The sequence below is a fragment of the Garra rufa genome, chromosome 3, assembly GCF_049309525.1.
Source record: "Garra rufa chromosome 3, GarRuf1.0, whole genome shotgun sequence".
Taxonomy (NCBI): Eukaryota; Metazoa; Chordata; class Actinopteri; order Cypriniformes; family Cyprinidae; genus Garra; species Garra rufa.
The window spans coordinates 18,547,765-18,568,794 of record NC_133363.1 but is presented as its reverse complement, the minus strand read 5'-3'; the positions used below and the strand labels follow the sequence as shown (position 1 = coordinate 18,568,794).

The 21,030-nt window shown below is 37.5% G+C and overlaps 1 protein-coding gene across 1 annotated transcript in view; it reads right to left on the bottom strand.

The window, feature by feature from the left end:
- pcxb (pyruvate carboxylase b) overlaps positions 1 to 21,030 on the bottom strand; it is a 315,031-nt gene that overhangs the window by 212,890 nt on the left and 81,111 nt on the right. Inside the window, exon 11 of the mRNA XM_073835799.1 lies at positions 4,038 to 4,200. Coding sequence (XP_073691900.1) covers positions 4,038 to 4,200 — 163 coding nt within the window. The remainder of the gene's footprint in view (positions 1 to 4,037; positions 4,201 to 21,030) is intronic.

Here is a 21,030-nt window from a genome sequence, read left to right as displayed (position 1 = left end):
GCTCGTACACGGCTGAGGCTGCTTCTTAGATGGTGCAGCAGCCTCAGAGGAGAACACGCGGCGAGGAAGGAAAGTTCTGAACGCCGCCGCCTGCTTGCGGGCCTCCTGGTGCCTGGCCACAACGGTATCAACCGAAGCACCAAAGAGGCCAGATGGTTGCAGGGGGGCGTCCAGAAGCGTGACCCTGTCCTTCTCTTTTACGTCGGACAGGGTCAGCCAGAGATGCCTCTCCGCGGCCACCAGGGCTGCCATAGACCGCCCAACAGCACGGGCGGCCTCCTTGGTGGCGCGGAGAGCGAGATCTGCAGTTTTTTGCATCTCTGTGACGCTAACTTCCTCGCCGCTGCTGAACTCCTTCAGCAGGTCAGCCTGGTAGGCTTGCAGGATGCCCATGGTGTGAAGGCAAGACCCTGCTTGACCTGCTGCCGTGTATGCCTTACCCATCAGGCCAGATGTGACTTTAAGGGGCCTGGTGGGTAAGGACGGAGCCTTCAAGGATGATGCCGAGCCGGGTGACAGATAGCCCGCAAGCGTCTGTTCAACCCGTGGCATCGTCCTATAGCCACTCTCCTCTGCCCCCCCCACATTTCCATAATTTTCAGCGGGGGAGAAAAGACGGGAGGAGTATGGCTTTTCCCACGATCTCGCTAGCTCTTGGTGGAGATCGGGGAAGAAGGGAAGGCTCCGTTTTGGAGGTGCTGACTTTGTCCGCAGGAAGCGATCATCTAATCGGCTTCGCTGCGGCTCATGTGATTGCTGTTGTTCTGCGGGCCATGTGATGTGTAATTTGGCTACCGCATTAGTCAGCACCTCTACGAGCTCCTCATAGTGAGGCGAGCGTGATGGCGGTTGTGGTTCCTCTGTAACACTTTCAATGTCAACCTCCTCGGAGGAAGACAAGAGGAACTCGGGGACCTCCTCCCGGGGGGAAGAAACCGCAGCGCGGGCTTCCACATCCAGGAGGAGATCGCTCGATCCGCTGAGTGAGGGCGGAGATAGGGGATCACCCGTCTCCATACCCTCCAGCAGATCGAGCTGCGAGCCCCACGAGTGCAGCCGCCGCTCCGCCTCGGCGGAAGCGGGGCCAGACCCACGGGGCACGCTAGTGAAAGCCCCCTCCTCGAAGAGGGCTTTCCGGGAGCGAAGCAGACGCACCGGCAGGCGTTCACAGTGCTCACAGCCAGCCTTTTCGAGGGCTGACTGTGCATGCTCCGCTCCCAAGCAGACCACGCATAGACTGTGTGTATCCCCACCAACAATGAAGCGTTGGCAGGGAGGGACACACTGTCTATGCGGGCGCTTAACCACCATCAAACTCTTTTTCTTAATAGGTTGTAAAGATGCCATTCTACTCAAATAAAAGTGTGTCAAACTGGACACAAAAACAGCAGAAATGGCAAGACAGACACAGACACAGAGCGCTCTCGCTGAATGACAAAAGCTGGCGCCGGCTTCAAACGCACGTGCTTTATACTTCCTGGTCGGTGACGTCACCGCGCCTGTGACGTCACCCCCGTCATTTCATTGGTTGTTATACACAGTTCAGAGTGCGGCCCGCCAATGGCGTTCCCCATAGCGTTCCTGACGCGGCTCGAGTTCCCGGAAGGGAATGTTAATTATTTTACCAAAATAAGAGGGTTATGCATGCTATTGTTTATTTAGTATTGACCTAAATAAGATATTTCACATAAAAGATGTTTACATATAGTCAACAGGAGAAAATAATGGTTAAATGAATAAAAATTACCCCGTTCAAAAGTTTACACCCCCTTGATTTTTAATGCTCTGTTGTTACCTGAAATGATCCACAGCTGTTTTTTTTTTTGTTTTTTTTTGCGTCCCTTGTTTGTCCTGAACAGATAAACTGCCTGCTTTTCTTCAGAAAAATCCTTCAGGTCCCACAAATTCTTTGGTTTTCCAGCGTGTTTGTGCATTTGAACCCTTTTCAACAATTACTATATGATTTTGAGATCCATCTTTTTACACTGAGAACAACTGAGGGACCCATATGTAACTATTACAGAAGGCTCAAACACTCACTGATGCTCCAGAAGGAAAAACCACGCATTAAGAGCCAGGAGTGAAAACTTTTTAACAGAATAAAGATGTGTAAACTTTTCTTATTTTGCCTAAATATCATGTTTTTTTATTTAGTACTGCCCTTTAGAAGGTACAGAAGATACTTACATGCTTCCCAAGACAAAATAAGTTAAATTTACCCTGATCTTCAAATTCAAAAAGTTTTCACATTCCGCAGGGGGATGTAAACTTTTGAGCTCAACTGTACCAGACAGAATTTTATTTAATTTAACATTTATTTATAAAATTAATAAAAAAATTAATAAAATTAGGATAAAGAGATGCATTTCACACAGCTAACGCACCAACAAACATTAATCAATGCTGGTTAGATACCTAGTGTCTGACTTTTTTGTTATTCATTCACATGGGTACTGCATAATTAATCATTTTATATTTTATTTTATTATTATTTTCCATAGTGTCAATTTTGTGATTAATCACAACATTTTGGGGTCCCAAAAACAAGCATAGCAAACCTGGAATTTTAAATTGCAAAAGCAATTTTCATCAGAACACTTGTGCAGCTATAGTAAAAAAAAAAAAAAAAAAGGAGAAAAAATATCACAGTCTTGTGGTTGAGACAGGCAAACTCTAACATCCCATGAGAATCTGTTATTACACCAGGCAAAAGACAGAAACAAAAGATAAAGTGAATATTTCAGGCAGGAAAGATTTAAGAAATAATGAGAAACAGATGAGTCAGAAAGAGCTAGACAGAGTATTTCTGTGTTTCCACAGAACTTCCTAAACTTTTACACATGCTATTTTGATACGTCAAATAGTATCCAACTCAAGAGATGAAAAATGAAAATGAAATAAGAAATGTGTAGCTACATCACCTAATTGTCAAAGCAGGTTTTACTATTATCTTCAGGTGGGAATATTTTACAATTAGAAATCATTATGCAATTACACTTTGCACATACATGAATAAATGAAACACTATTTGTTCTAATAATAAAATGGGTTTTGTTAAATTTTATTTTAAAGCCAAAATAAAATACCCAGGAACACGGTTTGGTTGCTTTTAGTAGCTCCATAATAATAAGCTCCATAAAGAGAAAAAGAACAGTTATCATGACCTACATGATGACAATATTATATTTTAAAGCTCTATATGACTCAAATTTGTGTGTATAATACACAATCTACAAACGTAATTCAATACAAGTGCTTGGCCTAATAGAATATGAGTGAAGTACAAAATTCTCAAATCAAGACTTAAGTAATGAAGGCCAATTACTCATGTACCCTGTTCCAACATGCTGAGTTTTTTTTAGTTCATCCACAGTTGAAACAGCATTATACAAATCCAGATTTCTTTGTGCATAAGACGAGAGTTAAGTGCAGTTTCTTAGCAGTACCCAACACAGATGCATGGGGCTTGTTCTGCTCTTGTGATGGTTTTCTCAGTAACATTAAAATGTTGCCACTAGAACAGAACAGTGCATCAGTTCAAGCAAGGCAGAGGGCTAGTTTCCTCTTTCAACTCAATAAGAGCACTCCCTGAAAATCGCTTCAATCAATGCTCGCTGCTCGATGACTCATCAAAATAACACCTCTTTGAAAATGTGCAAGAGTTTTTGTGTGTGTTTTAGTGTGCATGAATGCAGAGTGCAGAGAGAAGTCTAGATAAAAGAGCGTAGCCACTGTAATGGCCAGATTGCAGAACAACAGGATTGTAGCTTTAGACTTAATTCTTGGTTTCTGGACAGTTATAAAATAGCTCTCAAAAAATAAAAGTAGTAATACAAGGAGTAAAATTAGAGGGAAAGAAAATACACTTATGTTATTATGAATAAAGATGTAATTGAATAGACTAACATCAGAGATTTGTTTCTAGTTTCTCCTTGCTTCACATTTGTTTCCTGTTACTTCACAATCTGTCAAGTCCTGTATTATTTATAGGCGTGTTACTGTAATTTGCATAACTGCATGTCATTTAGCAGGCTTACCTCTATGCGACCTGTGTCTGGTTGAAAACCACGGGAAGGGTCTTCTGTAGTGACCCGGCACTGAATGGCACAGCCATTGATCTGGATCTTGTCCTGTTCGAGACCCAGCTCAGGAAGACTGCGGCCCTCACACACACGAAGCTGTGCGTGAACCAAATCCACACTGACAGAAAGAGAGAAAGAACCGTTATCAGCACTAACTGACGAATAAACCCTGAAGTGGAGTAGAATTCATTATACAAACTTGAAACAGCAATCTCACTTTTATCTGACAATCACAGCTGCATAATTAATTTGCTGATCTTCCCCCTTTTGAAATGTTTATCCATGAAAGAAATTTGCCCACTTAGCACTCACACCAATATCAACCAATCTGCTTTGATTCTTTTTAATCCATTATGATGTAGACGTATTGATTGTCAATGAGACACAGTTTCTAATAATCCAAATCAACCCTTCCTTAATTCATCCAATTCATCAGAGTTTGAAAAAAGCATCCTGTAGAATTAGATTAAATGATTTAAAATGGCTATACAAAGAACATTACGCACAAATACCTATTTGCTCTTAAAAGTACCCTAGGAAATATCTAGCAAATCACATCTGGGACTAAGGCAATCTGTTTTAGCTGACAGGAACTATGCTAATTTTACAGCTAAGCTGCTTAACAAAGTTGATAAACCACTTCAAATTTTATGTCTGAGATTTTGAAAGAGGGGGGATCCATTTATATATACAGTAAAACCAAAATTTATTCAGACACCTTCAACATTTCTAACATTATTGCAGTTTATTTGCTATAGTTTAGAAAATGGTAATAAAATATGACATGAACTCAGAGTTAAACTGTGTCAGAACAAATTCATTTTGATAATGTCACATGACTTTTGATAGAAAGGTAGGTAATTAATTAGGTTGAATAGCTGTCAGCTGTTAAATTTAACTACACAATTACATAATACAAATGTAAATATATTAACAGCCTTATAAGACATTTTGCAGCAGGCTTTCAGAATTCCTCTGAAACCCTCCACCCTTCCCAGCTCCACTGGTACAGATTCAGTACTTCTTTCAGCAAGTGTCATGGCGGACACACAAATCCAGTATCATTTTATAAATAATACTGTTTTTGTGTCACGGAATATAGTTAGATGTTTTCAGGCGAGAATGTACTTGTTTATAGTTAAAATATTAATAAATATAATGACTACTTGAAAATTTGCGTCGTCGTTGTCAGACATGGCCGTTCAGCGCTCATGAATTCGCCCGAAAGCGCCTCACCTTGGCTAGATCTACTGGAATTTACAGCTGGCTCTGATGTCTCTATAGTGGTTAAACATGAAATATAATTAGTTTTGGGCAAATCTAATGGGCAGTCTTTGGTCTAATTAAACTACTGTTTGTTCCAAAGCAAATAGTTTTGCCAAAATCTCATCATGTTTATGTAAATTGTATGATGTATATCAGAGTGCTGTCTTTGAACATTTGACTAAATTGCCTAGCAACTTTTATGATGACTGTTGTTGTTGTGTATTAAATATTATTATTAAATCTGGGGCTCGTTCTTCGTACGTCGCTAACTCAGTTAGCTGGATTTGATTGTTGTGGACTTGTCCTGATCTTGGATTGTTTCGTTCTTCGATGCGCATCTCGGACTTACTGTCCGTAAGCTTAAACCTGCTCGGGAGCAGGTTTATTTCATGTAAACAGGATTTAGGCTGCGCTCCTGGCGGGTTATGATTGGTTGAAATGGCGAGGTTACATCTGATTGGTTAAAGAGCACGACTGACACGGACTGACTCACGTGGGAAAAGAAAAGTATTTTGCAAGGAAGTGTAGAAAATAATTACGACAATTCACACACGAATGATGACCACAGCTATATATATATATATATATATACAGTTGCAATCAAAATTATTCAACCCCCCCAGAGACTGCAGTACTTTACAAATGATTTTTGCTCTTTCTGAAGATCCAGGACTAAATTGCATCTACAACAGTTTTCTGCCATATTAAAGTGATAATGTCAATATATAATGTAATATTTCTGAGTTATAGGATTTTTTAATAACACAGCTATGTCAGAATTATTCAACCCCTATTCAACATTGCTGTTTTAAAACAGTTATTTTTATGGTCAGGAACAAAATTGTCTTAAAACATAATTAAGCCAATACAAACTTATAAAAAATGGAATTAGCTTGGGATGTTACACATAGTACACCTTTAGCCCATACATGTGCTGAAGGTGAGTAGCAAATATGGTTAAGTCAACAGAGAGCTCACACAAAATCAATAGAGAAGAAATAGTTTGTTGTCTGAAAACTACATGAAGATTTCTAAGACATTACAAGTTCCTATAGAGACACAGCTGGCAGTCCTTAGATTAAAGTGTGTTGAACCAGAAAACCTTTGAGGGTGTTGAACAAAAAAAGCACAATATCATAAAATGTTTGATCAGATCAACTGAGAAAAACTTGCAATGTACAGCCAAAGACTTGCAAGACGACCAGACGAAAGGAGGAAAAATATTTCAATGCTGTGTATAAGAAGGACACTAGACAAGTATGGTCTTCATGTTGAGGAATCTTGCTGAATACCATTCTTGACCAAGAAGAACAAAAAGCTGACTTGAACATTCTAAAATTCATTTAGTTAGACTTGTGGAGTTCTGGAAGAACGTTTTATGGAGTGATGTGACCAAACTGTAACTTTTTTGGATGTATGGATCAGAGGTATGTCTGATGCAAAAAAGACAAAGCTTATAAGCAGAAGAACACCATCTCCATCATCAAACATGGAGGTGGGCCAGTCCTGTTATGGAGTTGTTTACTGTAGCAGGACGTGGAAAACATGACCATACAAAGGATATCTTGGATTTATTAAAGTATCACACCATTTTGGCAAGCATTGTGATGCCTTTTGTGCAATGTCTGAAGCTAATAATCAATGGACTTTCCTGCAGGACAATCATCCCAAAGTATACATTTAAATCTACTTACGCTTGGTTCAGGGATCAGTCATAGAATGTTTTTAAGTGGCCTGTTCAGTTTCCAGATGTAATTCTCATTGAAAATACATGATTGAATTTGAAGCAAGCAGTGGCAAGGTAAAAACCAAAGATCTGAAAGCTTTTTCAGGGGAGGAATGGCCCAAGATTGCAGCAGAAAGATGACAGAAGCATCTAAGCACTTCCAGGCAGTGTTTATTGGTGGTTTTAAAGAATAACAGATTCTACACCAAATTTACTTTCATATATTACTTAAATTTATATATATATATATATATATATATATATATATATATATATATATATATATATATATATATATATATACTACCGTTTAAAGGTTTGGGATCAGTACATTTTTTTTTTTTTAAGAAATTAATACTTTTATTCACCAAGGATGTATTAAGTTAATAATTAAAAATTTATTAAAAGTTAATAATAAATAATTTACATTGTTATAAAAAAATATATATTTTGAATAGACACTGTACTTTTTAAACTTGTTATTCATGAAAGAATCCTGGGAAAAAAATCACAGGTTCCAAAAAATATTTGCAGCACAACTGTTGACATTATCCAACATTGATCATATTTCTGAAGGATTATGCGACACTTAAGACTGGAGTAACAGCTGATAAAAATTCAGCTTTTCATCACAGGAATAAATTCTATTTTAAAGTATGTTAAAATAAAAAAAACATTATTTTATATTGTAAAAAACATTTTGCAATATTACTGTTTTTTTTTTGTATTTTTAATCAAATAAATGCTGCCTTGATGAGCATAAGAGACTTCTTTAAAGACTATTACAAGTCTTACTGACCCCAAATTTTTAAATGGTAGTGTATATAAAAATAAAAATATAAATAAAATAACATATCAAGGAAAAAACATGTAACATGGGCAGCACTAACACATTTAATTTGTTCACTACTTTTTGCCAGCCCTCTCTCCTGGCTTTTGCAGCATTTGCTGTGTTTCCCGGTGTCTGTATTAAAGTTTGAAATTCTCCATAACCCTCTAATAAAAGCTCTTGTTCCGCTTGAGAAAAAAATTGAGCTCGCTCTTTTGCCATTTCGTCAACCAATCGAAGGGGATGTGATCAGTGTTTCTACTATCGATACATATCCCTTTTAAACCAACGCATGAACGCGCAATTATCTCAGATAACTCAATCCAGCCATACTAATCATAAACAACAGGTGTGTTCGAAGAACCCAATTAGCCGGATCATGATTAGCACGATGATATCATCTTGGATGTCTCATTTGATCTCGGATGTTTTAAGCAACGTACGAAGAAAGAGCCCCTGAGTAGTACTTAAAAGTGTTTAGTATTAAGAAACGGTGCGTTTGTTCAAGATGGCAACAAAAGACAGCAGTAAAGACTGAATATGAAGAATGAATGCTGTATCACATGCAAGTAATCACAATCGCTCAGACCATATCTCTCTCATTAAACTCTACATAATACATTGAGCTTTTAATACAGTAATGCAATAAGTTTTAAAGGAAGCAACTCAACATTTGTCCGTTACTAGTTCTAAAGTGACGTTTTGGAATTAGTAATAGAGGCTTGGGCTCAGCTGTTTAACTGTCAACCTGAGATTTTAATCCGTGACGGAAGGAAGTAGTTCTGCACAAAAGAGGTTTTAAAAGACACTCCCCTGTTGTTTCTTATGTATTTACACACTCATGCCATCAAACTGTTGTATAAATGCAATATCACACTTGTAGACGTGAGATAGTGTTCTTCTAATTTGATAGCAACAGCTTTGTCAGCACTTTTGTCTATTCTAACATGACAATGCCTCTGTGTATAAGGCAAGGCTCAAAAAGAAATGATTGGTTCAGTCAGTGTGGAAGAACTTGACTGGTCTGCAGAAAGCAAAGTTAACATCTGAACATCTCTGGTGTGACTTTAAATGCAGACTTTGAGCCAAAAACTCATCACCAAACTCTAATGACTTCTAACTCTGGGTACAGTCATTTTTGACACTTCCAAAATGGTTGCAACAGAGATACAATTTATAAATACATGAATAGTTTCCAACTTTGTTGCCACAGTTTTGGAAGTGCCTTTTTCTGTTCTAAAGAAGGGGTGTCACAATACTTTTGTCCATATAGTGTATGTACAAGTCATTGGTGTTTGGTGATGGGTTTTTGTCTCAAGGTCTGCATTTAAAGCCACACCAGAGGTGTTTAGCTTATATTAGGACTATTCTTTCTGCAAACCAGTCAAGTTCTTCCACACTAACTGAATCAATCTTTTTTTTTTACCTTGCCTTATACACAAAGGCATTTTCATGTTAGAATTGAAGAGGGTCCTGCCAAATAGTTGCTGTAAAATTAGAAGCACACAATCCCCTAGAATATCACTATATGCTTAATAAGATTTGTACTCATGGAAATTACTAAATAAGTCAAACCTGTTCATTAGAAAGGGGGTCCCAATACTTTTGGCAATGTAGTGTATATATAGCAGTACCTATATTCTAGAAAAAAATACAATTAGTATGAAATGTTTTCAAACCTGAGACTTTAAATTGTTTGCTCAAATAGTTCACCCTCACATTCTGACGGAATTGCCATATATATAGATATATATAAATGTTGATGCCTGACTTACTATGTGTAATAATTAAGCATTAACAGAGATCTTTTCTTTTGTAAAGAGCCGTTTTTATCCCACACTGGTTGCAGTCTGGTGCCGGGTCAATTGAGGAATTAATAATGTTTGTTAATGGTTCAGGTAAACACATAGCTAGTGGTCTGTAATGCAACTAGATAATGGCCTAGTTAATTGAATCAAAATCCAAGGGTGAATATGGCACACACACACACACACACACACACACACACACACACACACACACACACACACACACACACACACACACACACACACACACACACACACACACACACACACACAGACTCACATATAAACACACATTCAGTGGACACGACCTGCTATTGAACAAAGGAAGAAAGGAAGTACAGTACATTAGCAATGTACATTACTGTCAGAGGATGTGAAAGAGGAGAAGAAAACAAATGTATGTGTGTTAGAGAGTGAGAGAGAGAGATAGAGAGAGGGAAAGAGTGTGTGTAGGTTTAGCTATACTTGGGCCACATAAAATAAAAATGTAATAACAAAATGTCTTTACAAATATAGTGAAGCATGTGAAAAAAAGACATTTCAAGTGGTCCTCACTGTTTGAAAAGCTTACAAAATGGACAAATCATGTTTGCTTTTAAATCTAATATAAACAACAACAAGTTGTGTTGGGGTTAGGTTTAAGGGTAGGACACAGTAAATATTAGTATAAAAACCACTGATATAGATTCAAAGGTCTTGTGTATGTGTGCTTGTGTATTTTGAGGAATGTGGATTTAAAACCATGCATGAAAAACTAGAATAGATCAAAGTGTGAACTGGGAAATATTGACACATACAAACATTGTTAAACACACAAATGCAGTAGATACACACACACACACAGAATCAGGATGAATCACACAGCATTCTATGAATACTGACATATATACAAAGACATGCACAGCAACCCAAAAACTATTTTTATGCATCTCTATAAATGATATATCTCCAGAGAAAGTGAATACCTTGTCAACATTTTAACACATGAATTAAGCAACCAACTGTACACTTAAGCAGAAAAAGAGCCCAAACCATAGCGAAGCAGAACAACATTTAAGTGTGATCTTGTGGAGTACCCAGCTAATAATCTTTAGTTTTCTTCTGGAGGTTGAGTACAGCCCCAGAGCCCCAGCACATTAAACTATAATGAAAGTATTATTTTTCAGCCTGTTTCTGTTTATAGCTTTTCCCTCATTATCCATGCCAACCAAAAATGTGGGATGTGGATGGGATGAAAATACACTGATTATACCCATAAAAATAAATTTGAGAACAGTTCTGGATAAAACCAAATGCAATTTGGAAAACATCATTTTTTTTAGATGACCAGAAAATACACAACTGTTTTTTGCTCAGACGAATAAACAGCTAAAACCAGCCTAGGCTGGTTGGCTGGTCTTAGCTGGTTTAAGCTGGAAGTGGCTGGTTTCAGACTGGGAAAGTGACCAAAACCCCCCCTTTTTTTTTTCAGCAGGGTAATCAAATGCAATCCATATTAACTTTTATTTTTAAAAATTGCAATTAGATTACAATTATTATTTTATTATCTACATGTCTATTATAGTCTTGTTTAAGCTATACATAGTCTTACATAGCTTAACTAATAACTATTGACTCACAGTACACAGTGCCATGTAATTGGCATTCTTTTGAGGGTAAACCTTAGACATATTACAGATATTCAAACTCTGTGATATTGTAAAAAAAACTGTTTATATACATTTGTAAACACTGTTTTTATTCAGAATGACAGAACTAAATTATTCAGTTATAATTAGTCTCAAGTATGCCATATTACTGTGGTCAACCTGATCTTATGATGAAAACATCAAAAAAGTGGGAACGTTTTTGCAAAATGCAAAATATGTACTGCCATACCTGCTGAAAAAAAAAAAAAAAAAAAACCCAGCTAAAACCAGCCTAGGCTGGTTGGCCGGTCTTAGCTGGTTTAAGCTGGAAGTAGCTGGTTTTCACTGGTCTCCCAGCCTGGCCAGGCTGGTCAGGCTGGTTTTAGCTGGTGGTTTCCCAGCCTGACCAGCTAAGACCATCCTGACCAGGCTGGAAAAGTGGCCAAAACCCCTCTAAAACCAGTCTGCTGACCAGCTATGACCAGCTAAAACCAGCAAACCAGCCTAGGCTGGTTTTAGCTGGTTTTTTTTCCACCAGGGATGTAAATTTCGTGACATATTCAATGTGAAATGTCCACTAAGTGGCACTAAAGGGTTGTTCTTTTTCCCCCTGGAACAGATAAATGTACATATGGTACATTTTAAGTGATTTTGGGTTTGTATGTGTCAGTGCAGTTCTGACTTGAAATGTCTGTTGTGTGGTGCTATAACAGTGCATTCACATGGGGCATCAGTGTTTACTTTGAATTGGTAATGATACCATCTGCACTACACCTAAACCTACACGATAGTATGAACAAAAGTGAACGTGACGTATAAACGCAATCGCAAGGATGATGATTTAGCTTGTTTTTCAATCATCGTGAGTCATGTTTTTCACAGGATTCATACCCAAAGATTCCTCATCCTCATTCCAAGTCCAATTATGTGCAGGCTGAGCTACCGAGCAAGCTTGTTACATCCAGAAAGCAAAACATATGGAGCTGTAATCATAAATGTGTACAAAAATGATTACAAGTGCTTGCTGTTTTACCACTTTGAGTATTCATTTCTGTTGGAAACTGCAGTGATATCTACTTATTGGTGCATATTTCGTGTCTTGTGAAAAGGTTCCCACAGGTAAGTTTTCGTCATAAGATTAGGGAGATTTTTCTGAATGTTTGTGCTTTTACTCGCCTGAATTATATAATTTCTTGAGTGGAATTGATGCTAAATGCATAAATAGTGCATGCAAGCTAAATGGAACTATCAGTGGGTGCAATTTATTATTGCCTTCTGCATCTGTGTGTGGTCTTTGTGCATGTGAAACTCCAAATCCAGTTTGAGTCCAGAGATACTTTTAATTTCAATGGCCGTAAGGCATTCCGCTTCAACAGTGAATCTTGTTTTTGCTTTCTTTTTAATGAGAATCAAAATCAAAAAAATAACCATGTGAGAGAACAAGTAGGAGGCACCCATGAATAAAGCTGCACAGATAATGTAGAAAAGAAGTAAATAATATTTTGCTGAATTTCGTTATAATATTTTAAAGCAATACTTTCTATTAAAAGCCTGAATAAACAAATCTTACTTGGTTTAAAAGCGTTTTTTTTTTTTTTTTTTTTTTTTTTGTAGTCTGCCTCTTTTTCGATTTTTTGCCAACGGCAGGAGAATTTTTCAGTCATAAATATTTATCTCCAGACATGAAACTGTAATTTGCAATTTTATAATAAATAATAATAATAATAATAATAATAATAATAATAACAATAATTTCCCCATATGACAATGTAATTATTAAACATTTTATTTGGAACAAACAGCACAGGCCACTTGTAACGGATGTAACTGGTAGCTATCCATCCAGCCACCAGAGGGAGCCTTCTCCCGAATACTGACTGTCTGTTTCTTCATTGATTACTTCCTGTTTGTTCCCCTATTTAGACCATGCTGTTCTTGTTTCTCACTGAGAAATATTGGCAGTTCTCACTGCCTTATCAAATGTTTATTTCTTCTTTTTGTGTTGACCTATTGTTATGACCATTGTGCCTGCCTTTTGGATTGCCGATTCTGTCTTGTTTGCCTGGTTGGACAGACTACTTGTGTGTCTGAAACCTGCCTGTCTCTTCTACTATAATACAGCCTAGTGTTTTGGATTTGTTTGCTGAAAGTTAATAAACTCTCTGCACTTGGATCTTACACTGCCTTCTTGTCGTGGCCTACGGCTCTGTCACACCACTGGGTCAGTGCCCACACTATATACGAGATGAATCAGTCCTTATGCTTTGTTTTCTTACAGTGCCTTGCGAAAGTATTCATACCACTTCATTTTGAAAAAAAAAACAAAAAAAAAAAACATATTATAACATCTTTGCAAATGTATTAAAAATAACAAACTTTAATGATTCCATTACATAAGTACTGTATTCATACCCTTATCTGGGGCAGTTGGAATTTAGCTCAGGAGCATTCATATTGCTTTTAGATGTTACTACACTTTAAGTGAAGTTAACCTGTGGAAAATTCAATTGCATGGGTATGATTTGGAAAGGCACACATGTCTTAAAAGGTCTAACAGCTGAAAATGCATATCAGAGCAAAAACCAAGCCCTGAGGTTAAAAAAACTGCCTGTGGAGCTCAGAGATAGGAATGCATCAAGCCACACATCTGGGAAGTTCAGAAAAAAAATCTGCTGCATTGAAGGGTTCACAGAAGCATGTACTGTAGTGTCCATTACCCTTAATGGAAGACGTTAAAAAACAACCACGACTCTTCCTAGAGCTGGCCTCCTGGCCAAACTGAGCAACTGATGGAGAAGGGCCTTGGCTAGAGCGGTGACCAAGAAGATGATGGTCACTCTGGTTGAGCTCCATGATCATATGCAGATGGGAGAATCTTACAGAAGGATTCAGAACCTCAGACTGAGCAGACGATTCATCTTCCAAAAGGGCAATGACCCTAAGCACACAGCAAGAGTGGCTTATATACAACTCTGTGAATGTCCTTGAGTGGCTCAGCCAGAGCCTGGGCTTGAACCCAATCAAACATTTCTGGAGAAACCTGAAAATGTCTGCCAGACCCCCATCCAAGCTGACAGAGCTTGTGAGCTGGAGAAGTGAGGCAAAAATGGCAGATAATGTTGATGTGCAAATCTTGCTGCATCATACCCCAAAAGATTTGAGGCTGTAAAAGTGCTTCAGCTAAGTACTGAGTTAAGGGTATAAATACTTATGCAATGTACTTGTTTCATTTTTTGTATAAATTCAGTGCAGATTTGTATAACTATCCATGGATGCATAGGAACAATTTTTACACAGCCTGTCTAGAACAACACTCCCAAAATTACAATGAGGTGAATGTCCACTCATAATGAATGCCCCACCGTGCTATTCACACACAAGAACAAAGACACAAGCAATCACTACTGCTGTCAGCAGCTACATAAATGTCTGTAATTTAAATATTCACACATGCTCCCACCTGTGATCTGCATACAAAACACACATGCCTTTTTTGCCTGTAGGCATCACTTTATTTTCAAACAGCGAACTCTTAATTAATGTCTGCCACTGCTATTGAGCTGAGACACAGAGCGAGAAGTTGAGAATGTGTGAGGTGTAGAATATTTAATGTCCTACATGCCAAAAAGGGGTGAGAGAGATGTATGTAAGATAGAAGAAAAGATATATGAAACCCTGAGAAAAAGGCTAATGTACAGCTAAATGTTTCTTTGTTCCTCCAATAAAATAAAACAATAATGAAGTTAAGCGAATGTATTGGGATTATTTGAATGTTAAAAAGCATGTAAATATTATTATTGCACTACATGCATGTTATTTTAAGCCAGGATTAAAATTGAGCACTCAGTAAGACCTGAAAAAGGTTAAAGACTTCTGCAACAAGCAAATATTGCTTACTTGTCTTATTCTCAATATAGATAGTGACTCACCACAGATCCAGGGTCAAACTTATGCTGTTTAAATCGAAGCGGTCAGAGAGGACACGTGTCACTCAATACTGATCAAAGATCAGCAGGAATGTGTTAATGAGCCTTTAACACCCTGCTGACCTTGAGTGGTCCAAGCCACATCCTTCCCACAAACAAACACAAATACACACCCTCTGCATCTTCTGCATGTCCGACCGAAAAGGTGTACACAATATGTGTACACAGATACAAAAGCACATACTGTATATACTGAGGGGACAAATCCATGTTTCCCATAAGCTTACTTTAACCTCTATTTTCTAGCTCTTGTATTTCATCTAGGTTTCACCCTCAGCCTGCTGTTCACAGAAGCATTAATTATTGGCTTACCGCTTTTATCTGCCACCCCACACTCATGAGTCAGAAAACACATTCAGGAGATAATAGGATAATAATGAAAGAAAATCTCAAGTAATAAATATAACATGAAAGAGACAATGAGGCCAGCAGAGACATACAGAGAGAGAGAGAAGCAGCAATAGCAAAGGACTGTTATGAGATCAAGAAAAACACAAAATACTTTTGGACAAGACAAAGTACAACTACAGATTGCTCTTGATTTAAAGGGAAAGCAACGTTGAAACCTTTTTTCCTACGCAAGTATGTAGTCGATGTAAGTAAAGTTGGATCAAAATTTTTAAATCACACACTAAAAATCTGTGATTTTGTTAAAACTGCAAATAAACCAGGAGAAATGAACTCGATTCAATTCGAGTACTTGATTTTCAAAACTCCTCAATTGCATTTTGCAACCCAGGCTCGTTGGAAATATGTGCCTCTATATACAGGTGCATCTCAATAAATTAGAATGTCATGGAAAAGTTTATTTATTTCAGTAGTTCAACTCAAATTGTGAAACTCATTTATTAAATAAATTCAATGCACACAGACTGAACTAGTTTAAGTCTTTGGTTCTTTTAATTGTGATGATTTTGGCTCACATTTAACAAAAACCCACCAATTCATCTCAACAAATTAGAATATGGTGACATGCCAATCAGCTAATCAACTCAAAACACCTGCAAAGATTTCCTGAGCCTTCAAAACAGTCTCTCAGTTTGGTTCACTAGGCTACACAATCATGGGGAAGACTGCTGATCTAACAGTTGTCTAGAAGACAATCATTGGCACAAAGGGTAAACCACAAACATTTATTGCCAAAGAAGCTGGCTGTTCACAGAGTGCTGTATCCAAGCATGTTAACAGCAAGTTGAGTGAAAGGAAAAAGTGTGGAAGATAAGATGCACAACCAACCGAGAGAATCGCAGCCTTGAGAGGCTTGTCAAGCTAAATCGATTCAAGAATTTGGATGAAAGTCACAAGGAATGGACTGAGGTTGGGGTCAAGGCATCAAGCGCCACCACACACAGACGTGTCAAGGAATTTGGTTACAGTTGTCATATTCCTCTTGTTAAGTCACTCCTGAACCACAGACAATGTCAGAGGCATCTTACCTGGGCTAAGGAGAAGAAGAAATGGACTGTTGCCCAGTGGTCCAAAGTCCTCTTTTCAGATGAGAGCAAGTTTTGTATTTCATTTGGAAACCAAGGTCCTAGAGTCTGGAGGAAGGGTGGAAAAGCTCAAAGCCCAAGTTGCTTGAAGTCCAGTGTTAAGTTTCCACAGTCTGTGATGATTTGGGGTGCAATGTCATCTGCTGGTGTTGGTCCACTGTGTTTTTTAAAAACCAAAGTCATTGCACCCATTTACCAATACATTTTAGAACACTTCATGCTTCCTTCTGCTGACCAGCTTTTTAAAGATGCTGATTTCATTTTCCAGCAGGACTTGGCACCTGCCCACACTGCCAAAAGCAGCAAAAGTTGGTTAAATGACCATGGTGTTGGTTTGCTTGACTGGCCAGCAAACTCACCAGACCTGAACCCCTCAGAGCATCTATGGGTATTGTCAAGAGGAAAATAAGAAACAAGAGACCAAAAAATGCAGATGAGCTGAAGGTCACTGTCAAAGAAACCTGGGCTTCCATACTACCTCAGCAGTGCCACAGACTGATCACCTCCATGCCACTCCGAATTGAGGCAGTAATTAAAGCAAAAGGAGCCCCTACCAGGTATTGAGTACATATACAGTAAATGAACATTGCAGAAGGCTTACAATTCACAATTTTTTTTTTATTGGTCTTATGAAGTATTCTAATTTGTTGAGATAGTGAATTGGTGGGATTTTTTTAAATGTAACCCAAAATCATTACAATTAAAAGAACCAAAGACTTAAACTACTTCAGTCTGTGTGCACTGAATTTATTTAATATATGAGTTTCGCAATTTGAGCGGAATTACTGAAATAAATGAACTTTTGAGATGCACCTGTAAGCTATTACATACCTTACAGCATGTTTGACCAGAGAATGGCGCTAAAACACATTCAATACATGGCCGTAGCACTTTTTACTTTGTTGGTACATGCACGTAATGCTGCATTTTTATTATGCTGCTTGAGATATGTGTTGTGGCTGTTCAGAATTCAAATATCCGGGGAGTGTTGCTAAAGTTTAATGCTCTATCATGTTGGAAATATCCCCTACATCAAACCCAACCATAAACCTAACCAATAGTGTTAACACATTTAAAAGTGATATAAAAACGGATTTATTAATGTATCCATGTTTTTGTTTTGAAGCCAAATATAATATTCTGCAAGTAATTGTGTGAAAATTAGGCTTTATTAATCAAAAAATCTGTGTGTAAATCATACTTTGTGTGAAAAGGAATAAAAGTTTTACTGACTCTAGTGTTCATTTCAAATAGAAACTGCAGTTATTCGTACATACAGGTACGTTTTTTAGTTTTGCAGAAATGTATATAGAGGCACGTATTTCCAATGAGTCTATGTTGGCATTTTGCCCATGGTGAGTAATTGGCAAAATACCGGAAGTGGTGCATTCCATTGGCAAGAATCCATGAAATGCATTATTAGACCATTTTCTAAAGCTGCATGATATATTAAACCCATTTAAAAATCACAATAAAGCATAATGCTATTGTAAATTCACAAACGCTGATTAAATTAAATATATCTAATGCAGGTTTAATATATGCACTTTATTAATTATTTACATACATGTAGGCATGGTTCGCGGAAGTGGGGTGGCCGCCTGGGACTGGGTTACTTTTGAGGTCTGCTACAAATATGACATACAAAAATACATAGACTACAGGCTCATATGTATGCATGTTTAATCATTCAAAGATGAATCACGATCATGATTCAAACACACACTGTCTTATTTATAAATGAAAGTGATTAGTGTCTATTAAACCTTTGAAATCACAGTCACATCAGAATATTTGTAGGAGATGGGTCATTTTTGTGCTTCTGTGCGCTCAACAGAGATGAACAATGTAAAAGGAGTGTGAGCATAGAGGGAGGGGGCTTCAAAGAGAATGACTGGTGCAACTTATTCTCCCGAGAACATCTGGTCCCCTGGGAAAGTGTCGGCCTTGGCCTTCAGCTAGATAAGTTTTATCACTAGTTTAGAACAAACAGTTTATTATGACGCTTTATGGGCGTGAGGGTATGGCTAGTTTTTTAAATAACCAGTAGCGGACCATCATTTCTTGAAATTAGAATGATGTGCACCCACGTGGGGAGATGGTCAAGCCTGATCAACTTGATTCTCTCTCTCACTTGGAGGTTGTCTTTAACTGCACCTACATTTAAAGTATATAAGATGGGACTTCTTGCTGGCATAGTGGAAGCTCAGCTGTGGGATTAGTGCACATCGCCCTGCATTTCTTAGACATACGTGTTGGTCTTCTACGGTGACTGCAACGGGCTCCCCAGTCTTTGAGAGTGGAGATGATGGCACGTCTCTGAGCTGTAAATATGGGTTTTATTTTGCTATTTTGCTTGGGGTTCAGCATATAACTATCCAGCTTTATCTATCCTTTTATGCTTTTACTTGTTGATTATTATTGATACCATTATTACTGGTTATTATTATCATAATTTGATCAGCTGTATTTTACATCAATAAACAGTTGTATTGCTTGATTAGTATGGTGTACGGACCTTTTATTGGCACCTCCCCTTGTCGATACACACCACACTTGTCTCACATTGAGTTTTGAATACAAACAGAAACCATACTAAAACAATATTTAAACCTGCTTTTGCACAGCCACTGATCCAGAGAGCTGCGTTCATCATGTGCTTTATGTTTGAAACAGCTTCACAAACAGTCTACACAGCAGGCTACATTTCTATGTTGCAAACATTAAATAATAATGAAAGTATTGGGATAGATGTTTATAGTCCAGATATAGACTTATGTTGCGGCATCCATGCTCAAAATGGTTAATTGGCCTTTGGAACAAATGATAGGTCTACGCTTCAAATCAAGATTGCATATGTTACATTTTGCCAGTAGGTGGCGAACAGTGACTGTTAAATATATCTGATGTCTGAATCATTTATTCAAGAGATTTAAAAACTGGATGAAACAAGTCTTCATTTATTTATTTCAAATGATTTTTTTACATAATGAATTGATTTAAATTAATAAATATTTTAAATAGACTAATTTATAGCATTTTAGACTCATGTATAACATTAAATAAAACATTTTGTCAGAAACTCAAGTAAATTACATATTTAGTTTGGTTGTCTATTTTGTTTTGAGAATCGTGGGAGAATCATAGCTTAAAAATACATAGGCTAATATATCTGGCTTCTTTTGGATCGTTCTGCGATCCATGCAAGTAGGTTGCGTATGTGCGTCTCAGAGCGGCCCTTTACATGTGGAGCATCTTAAACTCCATCTATGCATAATGTTGTGAGTTTTGGTTTATTTTTTCTGGGAAAGCAACATTTCATCAGATTTTTAAGGTAAATCATTTATAATCCTATGCAAACACAGGAGAATACATCAATATCTTTATCAATATGCTAAATGTTCATCACTGTTTCAAAATGAAATTTAAAACCCTCGCTCTGAGTTTACACGTTCTGATGTCCAAATATTCAAGAAATTTAATAAAGAAACAATTGCAGTAGCATTTCTGTTGCTAAGATTTACTAATTACTCTATTAATTGTCGGAATAATCAACCAATTACTCGATTACCAGAATAACCGTTTGTAATAGCCCTAAGTGACATTAACATAAAACTAATTCTGCACTATTTCCCATTTACTAATTAAATAAGTTGTTTCCATGAAAAAAAAAAAAAAAAAAAAAAAAACTATTTTAAAGAACAGTGTGGTACTGGTGCAAACATTTCCAAGATGTCAGATTCTGACATTGGCTCTACCAATGGTGAGATTTAGGGGTGGGAATACTTGGGAATACTTTCAATTGGTTCAACTAGTGGCCTTCAGTGCTAAATAAACAATGGTGTAGCACTCATTTTTTCTCTTGCCTCAAAATACAAAGAAAAGGGAGGAGAAAAATAATTGCAGATGTATACATTTTGGGGTGGTTATTGATTTTTGAATATTCTTTCCTGAATATTTACATTTGCTGCTTCTTATCTGCAAATGAAGGTCATAATTTTTTAGGATCCCAAATGAAGATTCCAGCTCATTTGCATTCTCATGAATATGTACAGTATGATAAAGCCCAAACTTCCAGACTTCCAGCCTTAATTTTTATTAAAGGTGTTTATTTATTTGCTTCTGTCATTCAGTGCAATCAATAGAATATGAGACGGAGAATAGCAAAGGTCAGATAAGATGGAACATTCCCTTGATGGATGAACCATGAAT